Genomic DNA, 27,747 nt, shown 5'->3' with positions numbered 1-27,747 from the left:
GCCAGGATTCCAGGCGATGTGTGTGTGAGGGGCAGTGAATGATGGGGCTATTCTGACACGTGGCTAGAAAAGGGCTTTTTAAAAAAATTTCCAAGACCCTCTTTGGGGTGGGTAGAGGTAAAAGAAAATCCTGCCTCTAAAATCAGGATTTATAATCCACACTTTCAGGATTGACACAAACAAGGAATATTGTAAGTGGCTTAATGTGTGTATGTGAGGTGGGGAGAGCAAAGGGAATCTTTCCTGACACCCTAGATCCTTTTGCATGAGATCAGCCAGATGAAAAAAGAAAGTTATTCTTAGCTATCTCCCCTCACTCCCAACTCCCACCCACGCCCCACCCCCTGCACACACAGATATCCAACTCTCAATTGAGAAGAACACGACTTAAGATTTCCATTGGGCTCATAGTATCCCAGGCACTAGAGAAGGGCAGGGGGGTGGTGAGTTGCTCATCCTCGTGACCCAGAATATCTCCCCCTCCCTGTAATGATGAGCTTGCTTTTCTATAGGGCTTTCCTTTGATTCAAGAAAGGGGCCAACCAATGAGAGAGGAGCATGTTAGATTATTTTGGGGAAGGGCTCATGCCAGAAGGGTTCACTTTTACTAGGTGCCAAGTGGCCCCAGCAACCAGTGTCTCCTGTACCAGCAGAAGCTCCAGAACTTTCACCCACTTGCCTGCCTCTGCTGCATCTTTGCCCACTGAACAGCCATGAGAAGGCAGCTCCGGTCCAGAAGGGCTCCGGCCTTTCCTCACAGTTATCGCTACAGACTTGTGAGTCCCAGGGAACAGTATACCTTGCTGACTCTTTTTACTGGAGTGGGTTGGGGGTTGTGTAGGTCTTCACTTGTGGTTGTTTCTCCTTGGGATGAACAGGATCAGGAAGTTTAAGAGAGCCCATAATTTCAAGAGCACCCCACTTGTGTCTAAATTTCTGGGTTGAAAGAGGAAGCCCCTCTTCCTATGGAAGAAAGATAAGGGAAGGGGAAGATGCCAGAGAATGACAGGAAATTTTCTTGGGAGCGTAGAATTTAAAAGGACCTTTTGGTGTCTGGGAGTAAAGGTTTTATTCTGATAGCAGGAAACTTAACCAAGAGAGAAGGGAAGGGGAAGAGGAAATGAAAGGCACTGCCTACCTAGACATCATATTTCCAGAAACCCTCATGTAAAGAGAGTTGCTGGGGCTCAGAGCACAGGAGTGACTTACAAGTTAGTAGACAAGCCAAAGTGAGAATGCAAGTTTTCTCCCTTCTAATCTTGTTTGCTTTCTACTATACCTGCAGTATGCAATCCCCAACCCTCTGATGCTCCACCACCCATTGCCATCCTGCCTGACACTCTGCCCTGACCAAAACACACACACACACACACACACACACACACACACACCTTTGATGTTGCCATTTATCTCCAAGGTGCATTGCAAATTTCTTTGAACCCAAAGTTTCTTTGTATTTACTTTGCTATAATTCATTAATATATGCCACATATAGTAGTTTTTTTGAGAAGAGGTATAATCTGAAGTCTCCCCCAAAGAGAACTGTGATCTGAGTCCCAGGAAGAAACAAAACTTAATCCATTTTTCTTTGGGACTGGCCACTTATTTAATCAGGGAGTTAAATGAAGACTGTCAAGGGCCAACAGAGGAAAACATGAATTCTTCTAACTTCATATCCACCTACGAAGGGCTTTCCTTAACTTTCCAGCCACAGTTTGTAGAATCTTTCTTTGGACATTCCAAAGTTCTTTCCAGCTCTTAGAGTAGTCACAATCTGTAGGGCATATATAACTGTTCCTTACTTGGTTTCTTTTCTATGTAATGTTTCTGAAGTGTTGTATATAATTTCAATGATTTGTCAACTGGTTTGGATCTTCTTGGTTATTTTTCATTTTTTATTTTACAATTACAGTTCACATTCAATATTATTCTGTATTAGTTTCAGATGTACAGAAAAGAGGTTAGACAATCATGTACTATACACAGTGGCCCTTCCTGATATTTCCAGTACCCACTTGGCCCCCTACATAGTTATATGATATTATGGACTATATTCCCTATGCTGTACTTTAGATCTCTGTGACTATTTTGTAAGGACCCATCTGTACTTCTTAATCCCCTCATCTTTTTCACCCAGCCCTCCAATCCCCCTCTCCACTGTGAACCATCAGTCTGTTCTCTATATCTATGAGTCTGTTTCTACTTTGTTCTTGTTTGGATTTTTCCATGCATCAGGGGGTCTTGCTCTTTATAGAGAACACAATCAAATTTAAAAAGAAATACCTTTAACTGGAACATAATCAACAAAAGAAAAAAGCAAACAAAATACCACCAGAGACATTGAGGGGGGGAACTGTCTAGCAGTGGCCAGGGGGGAGTGAGGTGGGGACAGTGGGAAGAGGGGATTGCAGGAACTACTATAAAGGACACATGGACAAAATCGGGGGGGATGGTGGGGGTGGGGGAGGGAGGTGGGTTCAGCCGGGGTGGGGGGAGGGAAGGGGAGAAAAGGCATACAACTGTAATTGAATAACAAAAAAAAATAAATTATAAAAAAAAGAAATTATTTGATGCAGTGAATAATTGTGTACTAATTTCTCTTTTAAAATTGACCAATTGTTCAAATGTTTACAGGGTATTACTCAATGCAGGACAAAAATTTGCCTTTTGGGTTATACTGTTTGTTTATATATTTGTTTATATGTTTATATATTTAGAGTGCTCAAAATAGAGCTACCCTCCATCCTTCAGACTCTTCCCGTTTAGGGAAATATGATGGCCCCAGCGCATACCCACTACTATATCCCAACACACTCACACTATCACATGAGGGAAGTGCCACTTTGGGAAATTGACAAAAACAGACCCTCCCATTACCAAAGAATCCCCTACTAGATTCCATTAAATAGTTGCACAAAACCTCCTCTCTTGTACATTGTGAGGTTCTCCTATACCTGCAAGCAGGAGAGAGGAAGAAGATATTTAAGGGTTTTGATTACTGAGGCATCATGACAGCCATGGGGAAATCAGCTCTGAGAAGGTTAATTCTTCCTGCAGGGGTAAAGCTTTATAGACAAGCCATCTTTAACAGGATTATCATGAAAGCTCATATCTACAAATAAGATCAGGCTAAAGCCAAGGCCAGTTGCCTCCTCTCTGGAGCAAAAGTGGAGGGCAGGCATATAGGCAACAAGGCGAGAAAAGGAAGTTGTTCAGGAAATATAAAGGGAATGTAAATCCCTCCATGATGAAATGTTACACTTCAAATTCTCTGAGATTCTCAGTTGCAGTAGATTCTCTGGGGCCATGATGAGTACTTGCTGTAGTTCACATCACTGCTGAGGTGAGAGCAATGAGTTCTGTGAGAACATTTCTCCAGAGTCAGGCAGTTATCATCAACAATTGTTCAGTGCCCACCTGTTACCTAGCTGCAGGCTGCACACTGTGGCAGGCCATCAAGGAGTAAGAAAATATGGACCCTGCCCCCTGGGTGCTCAGAATGTACTTTGGGAGGTCAAATGTGTACATATGTTCATACCCAAGTGAGAATTAAGAACATTTATCTACTTAACATTGAGTAATAGAGTTTATTTTCCTAAGCCTTACATTATGAATCCATGTCAGAGTCAGAAATCCTCATTTATAAGCATATACTATATTTTTTGGAGCACAGAATGTAACACATTGTTGTTCCCCGTAAATCTGCTATATCACCTTTAGGCACCTGCGCTCAGTGTGATAGAGGAGAAACATCATTGTCCAGGGTATCGAGAGACAAAAGTTCTCAGACTGACAACTCTATCATGAACTTGCTGTGTGGCTTTTTTCTTTTCCCTCTCTGAGCCTCAGATGGGCAAGTAAACCTCCAAGGTCACTGTCAGTTCTGATATGATGTGTGATATAAAGCTGTACATTTGAACAAATTAGAGAGTAATTCAACAGTGCTTATATTCAAGAGCTAGATAGTGCTGGGCAGACTGAATGCTGAGAGTATAGCCTTATCATTCTGTATCTTTTTTACTGATTCTGAACAATCCAATTTTCTGAGGCCCCTCCTCACTAATGGAAGAATTTTTAGTCAAGTGTCCTCTAAATGGCCTTTGAGGAATCAGGCACGGAGGGGGCAGCAAGGAGCCCCTGGCCTCTATCATTTGACACATCCAACCCCAACAGGTGCACAGGCCCTGCCACTCTTCAGCTTTGGACAGCAGAGACAAGGGAGGGCGACCTCATTTTCTGCTGCTGCAGTGAGCCTTGGCAGACCCACAAAGAGCAAAGATCCAACTCTCTGGCCTATGACTGGGAGGCATTTGAAATACCATTTGGTGAAGTCTGGATTTTTTGTTTTATTTTGTTTGCTTGGTTTAATTTTCTTAGAACCACTCAGAGAAGATTACAGTTTCAGATCTCAAGTAATGGCTGCAATCAATCAATCAATAAATATGTGCTGAGCACTTATTATGTGCCCAGATTTTTGCCTAGGGGGTTTGGAGGGTGGAGACTAAGGAAGTATCAGTTGGGGTCCCAGCCCTCAGGTGGTCTGTTCAACTAGGTTAAGGCAGAAAGAAGTTCCAGATCAGATAACAGTCAAAGAAGCAACAAATAGCTCCCCATCACTTGTTTCTGTTGGGAAGGCAGTCTAAGTTTTGAGAAGGGGTCCAGCAGTTGGCCTTCCACCTGATATCTACCCAGGGCTATTTTTAACCACAACTTGGAGTGGTCAGGTGGAGCAGTTGAAAGTGTACTGGGTGTTATGATAAAGCTAGTTTGGACTGAGAATTTACCATCATAGACACAAGTGTCTGAAACTACTCCATCCTCCAGAATTGAACTCAGCTCTGTCTTGACAAGCCAGACAAAGTGAACCAGGAGGCCAAGGTCCCAGGGCAGACTAGTGACAGAAACAGTCCTAGGGAAAAAGCTTAAATGCCTAAAGCTGATAATAAAACTTATATCTCTATGGAAAGGATATTGGATCAAAATGGGTCATAGAAAGGATATTTCTTCCAAAATAATGAGAGAAAGAAAACACACCTTTTGTAACAATGGGTATGTTTATGGGGAAGTGAAAATTTGAAGCATTTCCAAATATTGAGTTGTTTTCCACTTATATTTGGCTGGTGGGATGTGCCACTGGACATTTTTTTCAAAAGGGGAATTGTGTTTTGTCACTGTTCCAGGACGATCAGGATGAAGTGAACCAAAACTACTTAGCAGATGAAGAGGAAGAAGCAGAAGAAGAGGCTCGGGTGATGTTGGTACCCGATTTGGAGGAGGAGGAGGAGGAGGAAGAGGAGGGGGAAAAAGAGGAGAAAAAAGAGGAGGAAGAGGGTCAGGGTCAGCCAACAGGCAACACCTGGTGGCGGAAATTGCGGATCATGAACGAATACCTGTGGGATCCGGATAAAAGGATGTTTCTGGCCCGAACAGGTCAGAGTTGGAGTAAGTCCCAGTTGTCCCACTGCCCCAGTAGGGTATCCTTTCCTTTTGGCTTGGTGTCCAGGACTCCTTTACCATATTTTGGATGGGCTTGTCTGCAAAGTTCTCTTAGATATCATGTAAAAGGATCAATGCCTAGGGAAATGCCTGGACTATGGGTAGATCCCATCAGAACAAACTCCAAGTGGGTGAAGAAACTTGATTGTATATCTGAAATCCACTTGCCTCAAAATCATTTGCAATTCAGAGAGACAGTAAGAATGAGTTGGAAAACCACAGAATTTTTTTGAAGTCCCAGCCCTGTCACCTTCTATCTGTGTGACCTTGGGCTCATTATTTACCCTCACTGAGCCTCAATTTCCTCACTCACCAAATGACAGAAATAATCCCTGCCTTGCCTCTCTCATGGGGTCAGCCTGAGGCTCCAATAAGATGTTACAATGGTAAAGTTGGAAGTACTCTGAAAACTATTTCTAGTTTTGAAATATGAGACCTAAGTCCCTGCTAACTTGACCAAGGATTTATAAAGCCTTATCATTTCATCACCTAGAAATGTGAGAGAAGGAGAATCAGGAGACCTTCCCCTAGCCCCAGCTTGTTGGTGCTTTTTGCTCCCATGGTGCACACTTAGAAAGTAGGTTTAAAGGGATCATCTCTAGAGATTAAGGCTGAGCCCCCACATCGCTTGATCAATGGGGGAATCATTCCTTAGTATTTTCTCTTTGTACCACATGCTGCCACCACTTTCACTTCGCGATTTCCCCAGCACTCCTTTCCCAGGGTCTTACTCACCTCTTGAACTATTAGTGTTGAGCCTTCTCCTCAAGAGATTTTGCCTGTGCACAAGTCCACACTTGATACACTCTCTGTGCAGCCCCAAAAAAGAGCAGCTTCTGCTTTGGAGAAGAAAACAAATTGGAGGATGCCACGGATGAAAAAGGAGTTCCCTAGTGCCAAGGGTCTAGGTTGCTGAAGTTGATGGTCATGCCTTCTAGAGGCTCCTTTGGCTAAGAAGTCTCTCCCATATCGTGCACGTTTCTAATTCAGCTCAGTCAGGGTGAAACAGCCAGTCCTGCTTCCTTCACCCCTCCTCAGTTCTCAGCCCAACCCCTGCCCACCCCTCAAGCACTCAACTGGAACAAATGTACCATTCAGGGAACATTCCGACATTCTGGAAGCTGCAGACAAATGCTGGGCATTCACTGGGGCTCCAAAGGGGCACAGCTGTTTCTCCCTTGCCCAAAGAGGACTGGAAAAACAGGCCTTGTGAAAGGCAAGTGTGATTCTGGGAGAGGGTATCTTACATTAACCCACAAATAGCCATCCATTGGAACTTCAGTAGATGAGCTGATCCAAATTGCTCCCATGGAAAACAAGCGATAGGCCAGTAAGTAGGGATGAGGGAGGAAGTTTCAAGTTCCCTGGGGCAAGATATGGCAGTGGGGACACTGCATAGTAGGCCATATCCAGGCCTCTGGGTAGCAGGTCTAAGGACAGTCCAGGAACTCTGGCTTCTTCTATTCAGCTACCCCTGAGCAAAGGGAAAATTATGACCTTAAAATCTAGGCCACCAAACATATGCCTTGCTGCCCTCTTGCTTGAGAACTAGGTGCCCACTGGAGCATGGACAGCAACATGATCTACATATTCATCCGCGTATTGTTATATTCTGAGCTTTTCCTTTGGTAGCTGGGCAACCTCTATTCTTAGGGATTATGTTATTTTATTGGGTACTGACAAGAACCGTATGAGGTAGTAATATTATTATCCCCATTTTACAGATGCAGAAACTGAGGCTTAGAGAGGGTAAGTAACTTGTCTAAAGTCACATAGTTAATAACTGGCAGTACTGGGAGTCAAACCCAGGTTGGATGAACACTGGAGTTCATTCTCTTGCCACACTGTCTTCATGAACTATAGCAATGAGCACTGATGGGTAGAGCCTCAGAACTGATGGGGGTATTTCGGTGTGAGGAGTAAAGAGTTGTAATCATGGGTACCTAGTCTATCCAAGACATCCAGGTCTACCTTTGCTTGGGTGAGGCATTCAGGAGAGAACTTTAGATTACCTACAAGAGTATCCAAGTAAAACTTGGACATCCAGAGCAGAAAGGGATGGTGGGGATCAATGGTTCAGATGAGTGTGGTACTTGGTTTTGCCTGGGGGTGTTTAGCTGAGTTAATTAGCCTATCACAGACACCTTGGTAAGGCTGAGGGGACTCCTTTCTAGTGCCATTCTCCCATATACCGATTCCTGGTCACACAAGCAGAAAGTTATTTCCAAAGGAGTCTACTTGTATTCTATTGCTTTCTTTTCATCCATGAAACTGAGTCTTCCGGTCCTCCAGCATGGCTTCAGCTGTTAATCCATTCCTAGGATGGGGATGAGGGTAAAGGAATGGAGAAGATGGCATAGGGAATATCCCATTAGGACAGCCAGTGAGCATTAGCCAAGTATCACAGCCACATTTTTTTTCTTCTCCAGGGACTCCAGCTGAATCAATGTGTTCATAATCCAGTTATGCTTTAGTTTATCTTTTTTATTGTTCTATTACAGTTATCTCAACTTTCCCCCATTGCTCTCCCTTGCCCTATCCATCCCCCACCCCTGCTCTCACAGGCAATCTCCACCCTGTTGTCCATGTTCCATTTCCAGTTGGACTACTAAGGATTTTTTCCTCTCCTCCAGTCATTTTTTGGTTAATTTTATTTAGCTCATGGTTCAATTAAGAAACAAGTACTTGGATTTGGCTTTTGGTACAGCAAAGTTACATGGTTTGTTCCAGTTTCTGGTTCACGATTCAGTTCAAATGTGTAGCTCCAACATCATGTCGGTGTTGTGAGTGGAGCTGAGAGAGCCTCAAGGAAGACTTGAAAAGAGCTTCTCAGCAACAATCTCATTCTCATTTACCTCACTCAGTACTGCCTAATCCTGAGCAAATCTAATACAGCCCACAGAGGAGGAATTCACACAATTATGCTTATGGTCCTATAGCAATAATAATATTAATAATAACAATGATGAAGACTTTTATTTATAAAGTACTTGGTATCTGCCAGGCTCTGTGGTATGCTATTTATATGCATTATTCAAGTACTATTATTGTCCTCATTTTATAGATGAGGAAATTGAGGTCCAGAGAGGTCAACAGCATGTCTAAGATTAAACAGATAGGAAGTAGTAAGGTCAGGATATGATATAAGGGAAGACTGAATTCCCGATACAGTATTCCTCTCTTACCCACAAGGGATACATTCCAAGACCCTCTAGTGAGTGCTTGAACCCTATATATACTATATTTTTTCTTATACATACATACCTATGACAAAGTTTAATTTATAAATTAAGTACAGTAAGAGATTAACAATCATAACTAATAACAAAATGGAACAATTATAACAATATGCTGTAACAAAAGTTATGTGAATGTGGCATTATTAAGTAAAATAAAGGTTACTTGAACACAAGCACTGTGATGTCCCAATAGTCATTCTGATAACCAAGATGGCTACTAAGTGACTGAGCAGGGAGCATATACAGCCTGGATACCCTGGACAAGGGATGGTTCACATCCTGGGCAGGATAGATCAGGAAAGGGTGAGATTTCATCACATTACTCAGAATGGTGCACAATTTAAAACCTATGAATTGTTTATTCTAGGGATTTTTCATTTAATATTTTTGGACCACAGTGTTGGCCATTGGTAACTAAAACCACAGAAAGTAAAACTGTGGATTAGTGGGGACTACTGTACTGTTACAGATGTAGAGAAGGATATGAGGCAAGTGCTAAACCTATTCCCATTTTACCTGCTAGGAATCTGGGGTGCAGAGAGGTCCTGTAATTTGCCCTAGATCACAGGTAGAGCTCACAGGTAGCAAGTGTCAGTAATTAAGGAGTTTCCTACTCCTTCCTTTCTTATACTGTGTTAGTGGGTTTTTTTTTTTTAAGCAGAGCCACTTAAACTTTTGCTAAAGATGAATAAGATTTGAAATAAGTAGGGTGAAACCTCGCTTTGCCTTGGTTAGAGGCAAGTCCCATGGAAATTAATCAAAAGCTTGAATTATAGGCTATGTGACAAGAAATGCTGTTTTCATTCCTTGCAAATACATATAATCACTGGAACCAAGCTGCTAGGACTCTTCAGGACACCTGTTTTAATGAATAGTGAAAAATGATTTGTACTTAGGACATCAACTGTTGTCCAGAGGACCCCCAAGCAATTTTCCCTCTGCAGTACTTTAAACTCCACTCCTCTGTAATCTTGTTCATGGTCATCATTTGTTCAGTGAGCCCTTCCATCAGAGATGCTATAAAGGTAAACTGCAATCAGCCCTCTGACACAATTCTCACCAATTCCAAATTGGTGAGATCTGAATGAACAAAGACAGATATACTGAATCTGAAGAATTATTAAAAAATGCCATTTACTTTGTTTGGGTTGGTTCTGGTTCATAAGTTCAAGTAAGGAGGCAGAGCTTGTTGGCAAGCACTGACCACTTTTATCTCTCATTGTTCTGCAGGCCTGATCTTAGTCATTTACTTCTTCTTCTATGCCTCCCTGGCTGCTGTGATCACTCTCTGCATGTACACGCTATTTCTAAACATCAGTCCTTACATGCCGACCTTCACTGAGAGGGTGAAGCCTCCTGGTGAGTGTTCAAATGTCCTGTGTTATCAAAACTTGCTGGGTAGAAATCTGCTTGCACAGCATGTTCAGGTTTGGCTCTTCCCAGTAATGACTTAGAGATTCAATTATTAAGAGTAAAAGTAAAATGGTACTTGGCAAATGATGGTCCTTTTCATTTTCATTGCCTGGGGCGGGGGGAATGGTCTCACGGGAATCAACACTAAAATATTATCCCAAGAATGGGTTAATATATCCAAAACCTGTTTCCATTTCCAGGAGTTATGATCAGACCCTTCGCCCATAGCCTTAACTTCAACTTTAACGTTTCTGAACCTGACACTTGGCAGCATTATGTGATTAGCCTAAATGGCTTTCTCCAGGGTAAGTAAGTTCCTCTGAATGGTGCAAATCCCTTTGGAAAGATTATGGGTGGGAATTCAAAATTCACCCGACAGACTTACTAACTCCAGCCCATTCCAGTCTCTCCTTACCTTGCATCCCCCTCAGAACCCATAGATATCATCAAAACTGCTCTAATTTATGGTTACATGTTGCCTTGAAAGCATATAAGCCAACTCTCCAGCAATATGGGAAGTCCATTGGGGCAGAGAACTTGTCTTCTCTTCTTGAACACCCTATAGCACCTAGTTATGTCCTGGGCATATCCAGATGGCTCAATATGATCAATTATAAAAAAAATAAATAATTTGGGGCAGGGTGTGGGAAGTAGTGGTGAGAAAAGAAGAGTGTTCTCTGGAACTGGAAGATCCCTGTCTCCTACGCTTTCTCAAGGTAAGATAATTCATTCCTTGGAGATGAGCCATCTTGAAGTAAGAGAGCAAGGGTCTTTATTTAACAGCATTCCAGAAGGGAGTTAGAGGAAGCATCTCTGGGTGGCAGTCACTCCTACGTTTTGATCAGAAGTGTTCAAGATGCCTATCTCTACAACATCATCATATTCATTTTTAGGAACTAATGAATGGCTTTTTGAGAAGCACTTCCACATGATGAAATCTGAGGTAGCAGCTTGGCTAGGGTTAAACACAGAGCACACAGCCTCTGTATTTATCCAGCTATCAAACAGGAGCTCCAGTGATTACCTTTTAGTCTCCTTATACTGCCTTCCCCCGACCCCCCGCAATCACCACACTTGTCCATGTCCATGTCTTTTTTCCTTTTTGCTCAATTCCTCCACCCCCTAACCTGCCCCCCCCATAGTAGTTGTCATCTTGCTGTCCATCTATGAGTCTGTCTCTATTTTTCTTGTTAGTTCACTTTGTTCATTAGACTCCACATACGAGTGAAACCATATGGTGTTTGTTTTTCTCTGACTGGCTTATTTCATTAGCATAACATTCTCCAGGCCCAACCATACTGCCACAAAGGGTAAAATTTTCTTCTTTTTTATGGCTGAGTAGAATTCCATTGTGTAACTGTCCCATAGTTGTTTTATCCACTCATCTACTGGTGGGCACTTGGGCTACTTCCATATCTTGGTGATTGTAAATAACGCTGCAGTCAAAATAAGGGTATGTATATTCTTTTGAATTAGTGTTTTGGGTTCTTTTGGATATATTCCCAGAGGCAGAATCGCTGGGTCAAAAGGCAGATCCATTTTAAATTTTTTGAGGTATCTCCATACTGCTTTCCACAGTGGCTGCACCAGTCTGCATTCCCACCAACAGTGCAGAAGGGTTCCCCTTTCTCCACATCCTCACCAGGACTTGTTGGTTGTTGATTGATTGATAATAGCCATTCTTAGGTGTGAGATGGCATCTTATTGGGGTTTTAATTTGCATTTCTCTGATGATTAGTGATGTTGAGCATCTTTTCATATGTCTATGGGCCCTCTGTATGTCCTCTTGGGAGAAGTGTCCATTCAGGTCCTTTGCCCATTTTTTAATTGGGTTGTATAAAGTAAAAAACAAAAAAAGAGGAGCTCCAGTGAGGTTACCTTACCGACCTATTATTTGTGGGGGGAAAAGGCATTTAGACTAATTTGGTTGGCCTGGCCTGGCTGAAGTGGGGCAAGGGAGGTGGAAGTGGCCAGTAGAATGTATACTGAATTAAGAGGAAAACAATCTCTTATGTGATGGGAAGTGTTATTAAAATGCATACATTTTGTCATTTAATTTTAACACTGCATTGCAGAGTCTATTGTCCCCATTTTACAAATGGGGAAATTGAGGCTGAGAAAGGGGAATTAACATGATCAAAGTCTACCAGCAGTAGAATCGATGTTTAAACCCATGTCCACGTTCTTGACACCTTTGCTACTCAAAGTCTGATCCAGGGACCAGTTGCATCAGCACCACCTGGGAGTTTGTTACAAGGGCAGACTCTCAGGCCCCACCACAGGCATGTTAAATCAGGATCTGAACTTTAACAAGATCCACAGGTGATTTGTATAACCTTTAAAGCTTGAGAAGTGCTGCTTTTCATAATTCTTTGCTACTGCATATGACCAGGAATTAGAAACTTAACTTTATATAAGTAATGCTCAGTGTTGTTTGGGGTAAGTCTAAACTTTGGATGCCTCACCTATAAAATGAGGGGGGCTGGGTTCATTCTGAGTCCATGTAGTTCCATTTTGGACATCATAGCCAGAACAATATCTTTTTTACTTTCAAGATGCTTGTGAACTATTATAAATATACTGCTGGAATCTCTGTGGAAGAAATTCCTCTGAAAACTAGTAGATGGAGAAATACCAATTCTCACCTGATAACAGAGGTGGGGAACATGAGGAAAAGCATTGGGTTTTTTGTTCCTAAGCATAGATAATGTGCTCTATTTTAAATGAATACATCTCTGAAATAGAAATCCCAGAGTATCAGTTTCATTTCCACGAGGCCTGGGATTTTGCAATAAGGGTCATGACCATGTCACATTATTTTTGATGGAACTATCTCAAGAGAAACAATGAGCATGTGATTAGAGATTCTATTTAGAAAGTTATTATTTGAACATAGTTCTTGCTCTAACGCATGATTAAAACAAAACCTTGAATTGAATGTAGCTTTGAGGAATAATAAAGGCTTAGCCATAACCGGAATAGGTCTAAAATTCCCAGTTGCTTCCTAATAATATCAAACCCAGGTCACAACCTGTCTAGATGAGAATTCAGCAGTACATTTGGAGTTTTACCTCTGGTAGATTGTAGGTACACTATCTCTTCTGAAAAACTGAACTACTTGGGACATGAATGCATAGGGGCTAGATCTAACAGGACTATCTGACACTATCATTTAGAACCAAATTAGAAATAATTGAATTAGTAGTAACTTCCAAAGCCTAGATCTATGATATCTAGTAACCCAAAGAGTCAGCTCATACATAGCCCCTTTTAGCTTTCTCCCTAATAAGTATACCTTGGACACATGTTGCATTCCATTCAATGTAAAGGGACACTTAACTAGAAGTGCTTCAGGTTTCAGTCGACAAGATCTCACCCTCTCACCCTCTCAGTGAAGACTGTCATTGGTTTCTGCTTTCAACCTAAGCTTCTGTTTTATGGTGCTAACTACCCTCTGTAAAGAATGAAGAGCTGGTTTATTTCCTCTTCCTCCTCCTCTTCTTCCTCCCCCTTCATGGGTTCCACAACACACACTTCTCACTCTCTTGCATCAGTGCCTGTCATTGACCTCAAAGGAATATGTCTCCCAGGCTGAACTTAAAGAGCTTTAACCCAGGAGCTTTGTTGCCTTATAATATGCCATGCCTTGACATGATCTAGTCCCTCTTCCAATATTTGCCTACCATGTTCCTACTCCTCTCCTAGATGTAAAAGAGACAGTGCTGTACATTTACAATTTACCATATCTGAAAAGAAATGATGAAATAGAAGCTATAAAGTGACCCAGAGATCGATATCCAGAAGTTCTGAGGGAATGAGAAGCAAGTGGGCAGGCAATCAAAGTGGGCTGAGGGGACTCCTGTAAGGCTTCCCCAAGGTGTATTGCTAATGAAGGGCCTTGGGCACCTAATCCCTTGTCATGGGGGCTAGGGCAGATTTAGGGGGTTTCCTGAGGAACACCAACAAGCTGGAGAAAGAAAACTAGGGGGGAAGAAAACATGGCCTTCCCCTATAGCTCCTATCTAACATGGTCCTTTGCCACCTATACACACTTTAGGTTATAATGACAGTCTTCAAGAGGAAATGAATGTAGATTGTCCCCCGGGGCAGTACTTCATCCAAGATGGAAATGAAGATGAGGACAAGAAGGCCTGCCAATTTAAGCGCTCCTTCCTGAAGAATTGTTCTGGCCTGGAGGACCCTACTTTTGGCTACTCTACTGGACAACCCTGCATTCTTCTAAAGATGAACCGGGTATATTGGCCCTTGACACTCTGGCGATGATAAGTGGATGAGTTGGGTAGAAGGGCTCTGGACACTCCATTTCTCTGGGGCTCTGTCTTCACACACTACCAGTTTGGTCGTTTTTACTGACAGCATCAGTAATATAAACAATCATACAAACTATCAAGCAATAATTCTTTTTCTCCTTGAACACTCCCTATTTCCATTCTTCTCCCACACCCCCAAACCTGCCCCCTTTGATGACCTCTGTTGGGAATGAGATCCTGAGCTGTTTGGAACAGAGGATGACATGGAGATGGGGTGAGGGACAATTCTCATATCATAAGAAATGCATTTTCTTTCTCTGTTGCCATGCCTTAGGTTTGGCAGAGCCTTACCAGGCACACCCCTCTTGAAACCAGAAAGTTATTTACATCTTCAGTGTTATCTTACTACAATTACCACTGTATAAATACCAGACACAAATACAAGGAGTAAGCTGAGTTGCACAGCTCTGAAGATATTTTGCTTTTTTTTTTTCTTTTTGTAACATTTCTGAGAAGGCAGAATAAGATTTATAAAAGCCCAATTTTTACTGTCAAATCTGTTTGATTTAAAAAAAAAACACACTGGTTTTCTTTTGATAGATTGTAGGTTTTCGTCCTGAGCTTGGAGATCCTGTGAAGGTTTCCTGCAAAGTTCAGGTAAAGTGTCTTTTTGAGTAAGCATTGCTAGCACATCTACTTCATGCAAAAAGGTGGTTCATCCCTTCCAAGGTTTTACCGTGGATGGTTGGCTATGGGTTAGGGAAAGAGTTAATCTTTTTATAACTACACCTCCCTTTAGTAACTTCAGGGCCTCCCTATTTCCAGAAAGCATTCAATTCCTGTGTGTTTGTGTGTGTAGTGTGTGTATGTGCTGATTTATACCTGAGAAAGCCAAAGGACTGAACCTCAGCAAAGGGCCACAGCAGGGAACAACAATATACCAAGTCATTAATTGGGATTGTGTTTACACTTTTGCTTTCAGCTCTAATTACTTGTTTCTTTGAACTAAACAAACAGCTTTCATTACAGTCATTAGTCCTTGCTTTTAAAACTAAATTTCACTTTTTGCAACAATGACCAGTGGCACTCGTGTTGCAATAACAAATGGCTACAAGGGAGTATAAACAGAACTCCATTAATATGCTAATTAACTGTCCTTCAAGGGACCATTAACTCCTATCTCATCTGCCCCAATTAGCTCCTTTGTAGGAAAAAGCCCTAGATCTAAGGTTTCCTTCTTAAATTGGCAGTAGCTCCTTCCTGTTTGACAACATCAACTGCACCCCTAGCCCTGGACAATTGTTTTGCAAATGTGTGAAGCCACGTAATGCCATCTCAGTACTAGAAATACAGCTCAAACTCCATTCTTAATGGTGGCAGATCAGAAAGCAGCAAAGGCAGCATTTACTGATCACTTATTATATACATCAGGTAGGTACTTTGCTAGGTGTTGGGACTGCCAAGGTAAATATGCTATTCTCTGAAATTAGGGCAATCAAATATTACAGGTACTATGGAAGGTGCAGTGGAGACATTGACCAGGGAAAGGTTGGTTCCAGACAGGGGGGAGGATGTGGTTGGTGATGTTGAACATGACCTTTGAAAGGTCAGGTCGTGTTCGCCAGGTGAACAAGGTAGAAGGACATTCATTCTGTTCACATGTATGTGTAAATAAATATACACACATGTGAGGTGTGACCATAAACTAGTAGAATTGATTCCACATACCATTATTGAAAAATGAATTTCATTGCTTTTTAGAAGAATATATAAATGAATCGTAAAGACCAACTCGGTCTAAAACTAGTATGTTAATTGGATTGAGTCCTGCTTATAGTTCCCTAGTGGAAGCCATTCATTTTCAACTTAAATCAAACCTTGCTGAAAACTGTCCTTCCATTAAAAAAAGAAACATTAAAGGTCTTTGTGCATTCTATAATAATAAATACTGATCAAATCCACACTCACTTGTGGAAATCAAGCAGGATGTGGTAATTATTAGAATAAAGTAAGGAGAGTCGTTTATACTAAGAATGATTATACTGTATTGACAGAAGTCATCACATGACCCTAGTGAGTGATTTCCTAGTAGTGATACACAATTTGCCCCTTATTAGCCCCCAGACCTCTGCTTTTTAGGGCAAGACAAATGCATAGGTAGAATGGGCAATCCCCTACCTGGCATGTTATGATGAGGGTAGACTTGTTTATTTAATCATTTCCAGTACTGGGCTCCACTTGTTCATCTTCCTGACTCCACCTATTAAGCACTACAGAGAATGTGGTCAGAGACATGAGTTCAGGTGAGCCAATTATAAGCTGTGTCCCTGTGCATCTGATCTGTCTTCCAATAGAACTGAATCCACAGTGGGTAAGCTGTTGTGGATAGGATTTACTAAACACTTTCCAACTTTCTCAGCTCCAAAGTCCAACACTGAGTGCCAAGCCCAGTTTGATTCTTTGGATAGGGGCTGGCATGGTAGGTCTTCTTTCCAGAGCAGTACCAGGTACTACAAGCCCTTTGAAGCCCTTCTGTCTGGGTGTGTGCTCTCGGCTAGCACAGAGCCATACTGAGCACCCTCGGCCTCCTCAGTCCAGGTGTTCTATTCAGTATTTTCTTGACTGAAAAGCCAAAGCACAGTGTCTCCCTAGAAATGCCCCTCTGGGGATAGGCCTGAGTTGAGCTCTGCCCCATTCTGCTTTCGTGGTCTTCTTGGGACAGGTGGTTATGGGTCACACAGTGATTTCACCTGGGGTACAGGTCCCTTTAGCTCAGGATCCAACCAAGTGACCCAGCACCCCACATATGCCTGCTTTTACTTACAGAGAGGTGATGAAAACGACATCCGATCCATCAATTACTACCCAGAGTCTGCTTCTTTTGACCTCCGCTACTACCCTTACTACGGCAAACTGACTCACGTAAGCCTGTACCCCCTTTAGTCTTTGCTGTCAGAAAGGGCTTTAGAGGCAAAGGAAACGCTGGCTAAGATCTATGTGAATTAGGGAGCGGCAGGTAGTAACAGTGGAGTGAACAGCTGCTGGCCAAGACCAGGAGCCCACTCTACCAATTCCTATCACAATCACTTCTTTCCACTATATCTAAAGGAATCTCAGATATTTTGTGGTCTAACTCCGTCAGTTTACAGATGGAGAAACTAGGGTTCAGAAAGGAGTGACTTGCCCAATGTCACATAGCATTGTGACAGAGCCAGGAACAGACAAATTACTGCCATTGCAATGAATTTTGCCCAAATAATCCCACTTCCTTGTTTCTCCTTGAGGTAGTGAAAGCTTCATCTCTAGCAGAGACTTGACAAACACTAGTTCTGATTTGATTCATTGTCTGATATCCAGGAAATCATATCATACTGAGTTAGAATTGGTTTTCCCCAGAGGACAATCAGACATCTGACAGTGACTTATGAGAGAAATGTGTTTCCCTACTGTCCCAGGGTAGAGAGAGCATGTCATTTGCTTTAGCCATTTGTGACTTGGAATCATGGGATTTACTCAGTTCTCTTTTGGAAGTTATTCTATTGTGCACTAGATATCTGATCACTTTCATCCTATTGTCCTCCCACACAGCCACCCCTTCTCACACTTAGAATTCATTGTTCTTCCACCTACAGGTTAACTACACCTCCCCGCTGGTGGCAATGCACTTTACAGATGTGGTGAAGAACCAAGCAGTGCCTGTGCAGTGCCAACTGAAGGGCAAAGGCATCATAAATGATGTCATCAATGATCGTTTTGTGGGTAGGGTAATTTTTACTCTGAACATAGAAACCTAAGAATTTCAGGGGACCACACCTACCAGTTCTGTTTGTGTTTTATTTTGTTACCCCTGGTAGTACCTGAATTCTTTTTCTTCAATCAGGACACAGCCAGATGGACACCTAAGAGCAGATCCTCTTTTCCTGCCTTTGACATATGTATAAAATGACATTGTGGGAGCTATTTGATTTTTTAAAGGTGGTCTCTCCTGATGACAAATAGATTATATTAATTTCCTTTCCCCTACTTAAAAGTAAAACACATTCTTGCTGCTAGAAGTCTCATTGTAGTGCAAACATAGTATATGATAAAACTTACAGTAGCCATGAAGGAGAATTTCTATGATGATTTTAAATTCATTGTGTTTTCTAAAACTCTGTTGTTTTTATAGGTGAGATTCCTCCCAACCAGGCTGATATCTAATCTTTTCTTGTTCACCTGCCTGGCAAGGTCCTTCTGTGGGAATCACCAATCAGACCAACCCAGAATACATCTAGGGCCACCACCCCTAGGGAACTCTATACCCAGGGATGCTTGAAAAACTGGCTGCCTTACAGGGGCAACTAAATACTCTTTCAAAGACTAGGGCATCTTCAACTGGGTCAGCAAGTGGTACTAACTGGATATCGTTCTGATTAGAGATGAAGACTTTCCCTGTGACTTTTTTTGGGAGGTAGGGCCCACTTCAATTGGGGAGAACACCTACTTATGTGGCTGTGATGGGTATTTGATTCATTGTTCTAGGGTGTAATCATCCAAAGGCAAACATTCCTGCAAACAAGGTTGTCTCAGCTGCAGGCAGAGGACAGAACAAGGAAGAAGAGCTCTATCAGCTATTTCTTCCTTGGCTATTTGTTTGACTCTAGTGTGATGTTCTTTGAGACCATGAAGGATGGGTGTATTGACCCCCAGCTACAGCTCTAAGGATTGAAATCAGAGTCTGCCATCTGATAAATGATAAGGCAGAAAGCTCCTCCCAGCCCACCCTAAATTCAAGGCCCACTAACCACCTTTTCATTTGCTTAAAAATGATATGAGGCAGATAATTATCCAGGTTGTGGATCAGCCCAGCTGCTTTCTTATCTTTGGCCATGTGACCATTCCACTGCTTCTTAACACCTCCACCAGGGGAAGGGATGGGACAAGGAGAAGAAGCGAACATTAGAGAATAGCCTAGTGTCTCAGGGTCCAAAGCAAGCTTAAATGCTGTCTAGAACCATTCAAAGTCTGAATATCCTCTATAATGTTTACCTTTTTCCCAAACAGAAAACTGGCAGTCTGGTAGTAAAGACAAACAAGTGAAAAAGTAACTATGATGTAATGTGACAAGAGTTATAAAACTAGTATGTGGAAATGCTATTGGAACACGAGAAAAAGTTACTAAATTTAGCTGAGAAAGTAGCAGGGGAAATTTCACATGCAAAGCCACAATCACAAAAGACCATGGTGTGTTTGGTGAACTCTGAGCAGTTCCTGTCATTGGAGTGTAAACGGCTCAGGGAAATAGCGGAGTGGCAGGATATTGGGCTAAAGAGGTATGCAGGTACCAAAAGAGGACTTTGAATTTTATCCAGTAGGTGAAAAGGAGTCATTAAAGCATTCTAAGCAGGAAAGCTCTGTGATCATATTTACATTTTAGAAAGAGCACTTTAGCAGCCACAATGTAAAGGGTGGATTGGAGAGGGATAAAACTGGGGAATGGGCAATGAGGGAGAAGGAGGAGTCAAGAATGACTCCAAGGTTTGGAGCTTGGCTAGAGCCAGTGGGATGGTGATATTGTTGATCAAGACTGGGAATAGAAAAGAGAAACAGGATTGGAGAGGAAGATGTTGAGATCAATTTTGGACATTTTAGGCTTGTCATTTCTATTGGTCAGACATTGATGTGGAGATGTAAACACTATTTGGGTTGGGGAGAAGGAAATCTGAGAACAAAAGCAATATTTGCTTTAGTGAACTCTCTTAAGAAATTCTAAACTATTTAATCTTGGGAATTTGAGCCAGTTATGTAAACACATCACATCGATCTAGTTTCTCACACAGTGTTTTTCTCTTGCCTTTGTGGTAAAAAGGCTGCTGCTCTTTGGAATCTCCTTCGCAGACACCTTCCAACTCCTGCCAACTCTTAACAACAGTGTAGAGGGGGACTGACCACTATTAACCAGTAATACTGATTGCTGGTTAATCACTATTTTAAGTGGAAACTTAAATAATATACAACAGCAGATCTGTGGAAAATACAAAAAAAAAAAAGAAAGAAAGAAACTGTCTCCTCTCAGTCCCTTTTCTTACCAAATTTGATTTTTAAAACTAATCTTAAAAAAAAGACACTTGAAGACAACAACTTGAAAGCCATTTAAAAACCACCTCAAATAAATTCTCAAGATTCAGTAGTAAAACATAATAGCATTAAATCTGGAAATGATATTAGAGAGCATTTAGTGAAAACAACCTGCATTGCATCTGACTCCAGGTCCAGTGCTCTTTCTACTCTGAGCTGCTGCTTACCAGGAAGTACCATCTTTTTAAAAATCAATGAATGATATCCCAAACATTTTGAAACATATGTCAAATTTGAGTTATAGTAGTTAACATTTCACAGGAATTCAACTATTGGTGCTATGCTTTATATATAATAATATATTATCCTGTTAAATATGTTAACTATTAAACAGATAAAGAATTATGAATCTTTTGCTGTACAGTATTTCTCATTCAATGGAATCCATCATTTCTACAGCTTCAAATAAGTATTGAAAAGTACTAGGATAGTTTGGGTTGTCAGCTGGGACATGAACAAATACCTTTATTATACAGAACTGGACATTATAATATAATCACTAAAATTGAATTCTAACAGTTCAATAACTTCTGGTGGATTAATTTAAATAGTCCCCCATACAGTGCTGTACCAGTATTTGCTTTGTATACCATTTGTTCCAATGCACTTGGTTTTACTTGATTGTCAATGAGAAATACTACTTCAATATGCCCTCATGGTTTTGTCCATGCTTAAACTTATTATTTTTCACCCCTCACCCCTCTGAAATAATTATCCTAAATTAATCTTTTTTAGGTATTTATTTGCTGCAAATCTCATGAAGAAAATATTAGTATTGTCTTGGTAACTTGTTGACAACAATAAATGCATATAAAAAAGAAGTGTATGATTTTCTCTTTCTAGACTGTACCACTGATTTTCCCATAGCTGAGCAGCTATGTGGGTGGAAACTTGACAACTGACAGCCTATTAATTTAAGACTTTTTCTAATACCCCCAGACCTTTTTTCAACTCTTAGGGTTTAGCCACAAGAGAATGAAACTAAAAGTTGTTTCATTCTGAGCATTATTCTTTTTTCAGTCTCAATGCTCTGGTTTTTCAGAAGACTACTTTGTCATAGTAAACTTCCTTTCTTCATCAAGGTTGAGTCCAGGTATAAGTCATTCTATGTATTTGTATAGGAGAGGAATACTAAGAGAAAGTTTGAAGTGGGGAGAAGAAACCAAAATCTAAAAGAAACTTCAATTGTTTGATGAAAGATTGGCTAAGTGACTTTAGTGAATGTCTGGCCACAAACTGTCTCCCAAAGCAAATCTCTAGTGGTAACTGCAATTAATGACAGAAATATTTCCAAACCCTTGTTTTACTCAGAGACAAGGCTGCAGTAGGAATCCCTTCTTTCCTTGGAAGCTGCCCTGGCCTAAGGTCTGCTAGGCTGATATGGTTTGATTGGGGGGAGGTCCATGATCCCAAATATATTTCCCCCATCTAGGTTATTTGTTAGAATCATTTTCCTTACTGACCTCCTCTTAAAATATTCAAACATGATAAAGTGATTTAACCAAATCATACAGAAATATGATTTACTCTGTGACTTTATCCAAGCAGAAAATAGAGCGTGTGTGTGTGTGTGTGTGTGTGTTGAGAAGTGGGGGAGGAATAGGATGGGTGAAGGCAAATGGCAAAGAAAAAGGAGTTGAAAGGCTGAATAGTCCTACCTATTTCACAAAGTTCATTAGTTTCGGGCCAGAGGGAAGAAAAGTTGACAGGGGGGTCCAAACGGTTTAAGAAGGATGTGATAGGCTCTCAATCTAGCAGCTTAATTTTCAGGATGTACTTCCTTGCAGACTCCTGTGTTGGCATAGCATCAGTCAGGGTTCCAGCAAAAAATAGTATTAGGTTGGCCAAAAAGTTTGTTTGTTTTTTTCTGTAAGATGGATCTGGTAGTGCTCAGTTGTCTTTAACTTCATTCTAAACAATTTTGTTAGATTGTATTGTGACAGCTGTCATATCAGCATGCATTTAAAAATTATCAAAATTGGTGAATTTTTGAGTACCCATTTTAATATTGAAGATGGAAGAAAATATGCAAAATTTTTGGCATATTATGCTTTATTATTTCATGAAATGGAAAAATGCAACTGAAATGCAAAAAAAAAAAATCTGTGCAGTGTATGGAGAAGGTGTCGTGACCAATCAAACATGTCAAAAGTGGTTTGCAAAGTTTCCTGCTGGAGATTTCTAGCTGGATGAAGCTCCATGGTCCGGTAGACCAGTTGAAGTTGATAGTGATCAAATCGAGACATTAATTGAGTACTATCAACATTCTACCACATGGGAGATGGCCAACACACTCAAAATATCCAAGTCAATAAAGTTATTGGTGAAAATGAAAAGTGTGTCTTTTATTTTATGGAAAAAACTAAATGGACTTTTTGGCCAACCCAATAAATACACTTGACAAAATGGAAAAATTGAAAGAGGGGTTATTTACAAATAGGTTACTTATAAATGTATAGATGTAGGCAACCACAAGGAGTAGCACAATAACCCAGGCTAGCATAAGCTTAACTCTTACTTTCCCTAGACTATAAGGGACAGGGATAGGAAGTGGTTCCCAGAGCCTGAAAAGGCTGAGTTTAGTACAGTTGACTACCTTGAGAAGAGTGGTGACCTTGCGAAGGACTAAACTAACCCAAGGTGACCTTGCAGTGAGGGAAACATGAGAATAAATCCCTTGATTTAATTTTTCTCCTTCCCTCTGATCTCCTGATGGTAAATTTGCCAAACCCAACCAAAAACCAGAGGCAAGGAAGATCACTGATGTCCATATAGGTCAGCCACCCAAGGAAGAAAGCAGAGTGGAGAAGGGTAGAGAGTGCATTTGGAGGGGCAAACAGGTGATATCTAACACAGCCACCAAGTGGAGGTTCTGTGAGTACACTCCTTGGAGCCTGGTACATTGCTAGACATACCTGTTGAACCAACTCCAGTGATTGGGCAATTTTATCTTCATGCATACTCTGCTCTGTGGCTATGGGGTCAGAGACATTAAGGCATTCCCATTATAGAAACTCTTTTTCTAATCTTTAATATTCAGTCCTCCTTCATACTTTCTTAATCTTGTGTCCTTGGGTATACCATTTAGAACTCTTTTGTGTGCAAGTGACAAACAAACAAATAAATTGAAAAAACTCAAATTGACTTAAAGATAAAAGGACATTTACTGAATTACATAACTGAAAAGTCCAGGTGTACTTTGGCTTCAGGCATAGCCAGGTTCAGGAACTCAAAGATGTCATTAGGAACCAGTCTCTCTCCATCTCTCAATTCTGCTCTCCATTATGTTGGCTTCAGTCTCAGGCTCCACAAATCAAGATAGACTGCACACAAAGGCAAGGATTGCCACACCTAAATCCTTAAAGGCTAATGTCCACTTGAAAAAGATAGCTTCTCTTCCCTAATAGTTCAAATAAAAATTCTGACTCTGTCATTGACTTGCACTGGATTCTGTGCCCATCCCTGAACCAATCTCCATGGCCACAGGGAGAAACTTTTCTAATTGGCTAGGCTTGAGTCACATGCCCATTGCTGAAGCTTGGGGTGATATTACTACCACTCAACCTGCCTGGATTGACAGTCAGGGAGAGACGATCCTCCTGAGGAAAACTGAAGTGATATTACCAAAAAGGGTGAAGGGATGTGAAGTAAGAAACACCATAGATGACTACTACATTTTTGTCAAATAGTGTTCTGTCAAATCCTACACTTACTTATAGTTGTATCAGAACTTTTAGACTAAAATCTTTTCACAATTTTAACACTAAGATGTCCAAAGAAGATTTCTTTCACCCCACCCTAGCATTTTGTCAACTATTACTGCTTGGAAGAAGGAAGGTGGAGAAACAGAGAAAGAAGCCACCTTAATTTATTCTGCATTGTCCTTACCAAAGAAAATTATATAATTCAATTCAGTATTAGAAGTCTGGCTTACATAAAACATTTTCTTTCCAGAACAGAATGATACAACCATCACAAAACAGTTAACTTGAATTAGAAAAGTATTTGATTACATCAGGAACAAACATGTTCATAAATGAGAAGCAGGATGAGGATAACATCCTTTCCCATCCCCTAATCCTCTAGCTGATGATATGTACATAGGAAATCCTAAGGAATGCACTAAAACAGTATTAGAGCTAAAAATAAGGTTGCAATATAAAAGACCAGGATACAAAAATCAGTTGTCTTTCTATATACTGGCAGTGAACAATTCAAAAATTAAAATAACAAAACAATTACATTTACAATAACATAAAATAATAAAATACTTAGGAAAAATTAACAAAGAGATGCAAGACTTGTGCAAAAAAACCCTACATAGTATTTTTGAAGTAAATTAAAGAACAAAATAAATGGAAAGACATCTGTGCTCACTGATTAGAACAGCAGTCTCCAACTTTTTTGGCAGCAGGGACCGGTTTCAAGGAAGACAATTTTTCCATGGACCAGGGGTGGGGGATGTTCCTTGGATGATTCAAGCACATTACATTCAAGCTCACATCCTGCTGTGTGGCCTGGTTACTAACAGGACCAGACCAGTACTGGTCCATGGCCCTGAGGTTGGGGGCGCTTGGATTAGAAGATTAATGTTGCTAAAATGGCAATACTCCCCAAACTGAACTACAACTTCAATACAATCCTTTCAAAATTCCAACTTCTGCCCTGGCTGGTATAGCTCAGTGGATTGAGTGCCAGCAGGTCGCCAGTTAGTTTCCCAGTTAGCGCACGTGCCTGGGTTGCAGGACAGGTCCTCAGTAGGGGGCACATGAGAGGCAGCCATGAGCATTGATGGTTCTCTTCTTCTCTATATCCCTCCCTTCCTCTCTCGCTAAAATGAATAAATAAAATCTTTTTTAAAAAATCCAACTTCCTCTTTCACTCAGAAATTGTCAAGGTAATCCTAAAATTCACACAGAAATGTAAGGGACCCAGAAAAGCCAAAATAGTCTTTAAAAAGAACAAATCTAGAAGGCTCATACATCAATTTCAAAACTTACTACAAGGCTAGAGTAATTAAAACAGTGTGGAACTGTCATAAGGATAAACAAATAGATCAATGAAATGGAATTGAGAGTCCAGAAATAAAACCATAAGGCCAAGGCCAATGGATTTTTGAAAATGGAGCTACATCCATTTGATAGTCAAAGAATACTCTCCTCAACAAATAGTGTTGTGACAATCCACGTGCAAAAAAAAAAAAAAAAAGAATTTGGACACCAACTTCATACTATATACAAAAATTAACCCCAAATGAATAAAAATCTAAATGTAAAAGCTAAAACTTCTGGTCAAGATGGCATCGTAGGTAAACACAGCAGGCCTCTTCACATATCGACATCAAAATTACAACTAATTTATAGAAGAATCATCACTCAAAACTGTCAGAACTCAAGATGAATAGAAGTCTGACAACTATGGAATTGAAGAAACCATGTCCATCCAGGTTGGTAGGAGGGATGGAGAGGCAGAATACGCTAAAGCCACAATCACCTGTGGTGCATAAAAATTCAGGAAGGGTATCTCAGGGATGAGGAGTCCCAGCCCAGTGTTCAGCGCCAGAAAGATAAGTCCCTATAACTTCTTGCTGCAAAAACCAGCAGGGATTGAGTTGGTGCAAGAAGCTTCTGGAGTCCCAAGCTGTTCCTCTTAAAGAACCCACACACGAGCTTACTCAGACTCACTCCCTTTGATCTCAAGCACTGGGGTAGCAGCTTGAAAGGCACTAGTAGCATAGAGTGAGGAACTGAAGTGTCTGGCATCAAGGTGAGAACCTGAGGACAGCTCATTCCCAGACCGGCAGGCAGAATCACAGAGCAGGCAGGCAAATGCCATATCTGAGACTCCATCAACCTGGCTAACACTGTTTGCCCTGCCCTGGAGATCCTCTGAAGCTCCATCCCACCCAACTTACAGTTGTTCACAGTAGCTTTTCCATAGGAATGTCTGGTCTTGACTCATGCTTCACAACTTCCTAAATCCTTTCAAATAAGCAACAGCTAGCCTCAGTGAGTTCCCAGCCCACATAACACTTGACAAGTGGTCTTGGCCATGGCACTAGCAGCAACCAGCCTAGATTCACAGCTTGGCTTTGCCTGGGAATCTCCAAGTACAGCTCAAGTAGCAGCCATCTCAGATTGCTTTATAGCCCAGGCAGCATGGCCCCAGGCAAAACACAGGTGGGGACTGACCTTGGCCTGCACTACCTGGGAAACGCCAGGGCCTGCACATACAGTGAACAGCTACAGACCACACCAGAGCACCATCACTGTGCCCCTGCACAGATGATCCTCCATGGAGGGTGGATGTTGGTGGTCAGTGGTCACAGCCAATCCTTACTGCTGACTGACCTGGGTAAATCCCTCTCCTTGACCTGCCAACAGCAATCAAGGCTCAACTATAAGAGGAGGGTGTACTCAGCCCACACAAAGGATGTACCTCAAGTACCCAGCTTGGGTGATGGAGAGACTGTGCCAGTGGATCCTACAGGGCACCTACTACATTAGGCCACACTACCAAGACACAGAGTCATAGCAGCCCTACCTAAGAATGCAAACAATCACAGTGAGGCTGCCAAAATGAGGAGACAAAGAAACAAAGCCCAAATGAAAGGACAGGTCAAAATTCCAGAGAAAGAACTAAACAAAAGGGAGATAAGCAATCTATCAGACACAGAGTTCAAAACATTGGTTATAATGATGCTCAAGGAACTTAGTGAGGACCTCAGCAGCATAAAAAGGATCCAGTCAGAAATGAAGGATACACTAATTGAAATAAAGAACAATTTACAGGGAAACAACAGCAGAGTGGATACAGCCGAGAATCAAATCAATGATTTGGAACACGAGGAAGCAAAAAAACAACCAATCAGAACAACAAGAAGAAAACAAAAATTTTAAAAACCCAAGGATAGTATAAGCAGCTTCTGGGACAAGAAATAACTAAAGGAGTTCATCATCACCAAACCACTATTATATGAAATGTTAAAGGGACTTATTTAAGAAAAATAAGATCAAAACTATGAACAATAAAATGGCAGTAAAATTTCAGATATCTCGTGTAGCAATATTTTTGCTGATGTATCTCCTAGGGCAAGGAAATAAAGGAAAAAATAAACAAATGGGACTACATCAAATTAAAAAGCTTCTGCACAGCTAAAGAAACCATCAGCAAAATGAAAAAGGAACAGACTGTATGGGAGAACATATATG

The 27,747-nt window shown here is 41.2% G+C and overlaps 1 protein-coding gene across 3 annotated transcripts; it reads left to right on the top strand.

The window, feature by feature from the left end:
* Nucleotides 1–638: 638 nt before the first annotated feature.
* Nucleotides 639–21,311, top strand: ATP1B4 (ATPase Na+/K+ transporting family member beta 4). 3 transcript variants are annotated; one of them, XM_024567129.3, is made up of 8 exons: nt 639–776; nt 5,181–5,430; nt 9,966–10,094; nt 10,349–10,453; nt 14,206–14,402; nt 15,020–15,076; nt 17,246–17,341; nt 18,052–21,311. In XM_024567129.3, the coding sequence occupies exons 1-8, from the start codon at nt 714–716 to the stop codon at nt 18,211–18,213; spliced, it is 1,059 nt and encodes a 352-aa protein (XP_024422897.2). In that variant the 5' UTR covers nt 639–713; the 3' UTR covers nt 18,214–21,311. The 3 variants fall into 3 exon arrangements, with proteins under 3 accessions (XP_024422897.2, XP_024422896.2, XP_045056400.2); XM_024567128.3 differs by having other exon boundaries at nt 5,181–5,442; XM_045200465.2 differs by lacking the exon at nt 17,246–17,341 and having other exon boundaries at nt 5,181–5,442.
* Nucleotides 21,312–27,747: the final 6,436 nt, after the last annotated feature.

The sequence above is a fragment of the Desmodus rotundus genome, chromosome X (genome assembly GCF_022682495.2).
Source record: "Desmodus rotundus isolate HL8 chromosome X, HLdesRot8A.1, whole genome shotgun sequence".
In the NCBI taxonomy this organism is placed as follows: Eukaryota; Metazoa; Chordata; class Mammalia; order Chiroptera; family Phyllostomidae; genus Desmodus; species Desmodus rotundus.
The sequence above is the reverse complement of the archived record's forward strand: the minus strand, read 5'-3'. Positions and strand labels throughout refer to the sequence as shown.

What these genes read in the sequence shown, in the direction of transcription:
- ATP1B4 (XM_024567128.3), top strand. Translation starts at nt 714, where the DNA reads ATGAGAAGGCAGCTCCGGTCCAGAAGGGCTCCGGCCTTTCCTCACAGT. An exon ending in ACAGTTATCGCTACAGACTT is followed by an intron (nt 777 to 5,180) that starts GTGAGTCCCAGG and finishes TCACTGTTCCAG; the next exon opens with GACGATCAGGATGAAGTGAA. An exon ending in CCGAACAGGTCAGAGTTGGA is followed by an intron (nt 5,443 to 9,965) that starts GTAAGTCCCAGT and finishes ATTGTTCTGCAG; the next exon opens with GCCTGATCTTAGTCATTTAC.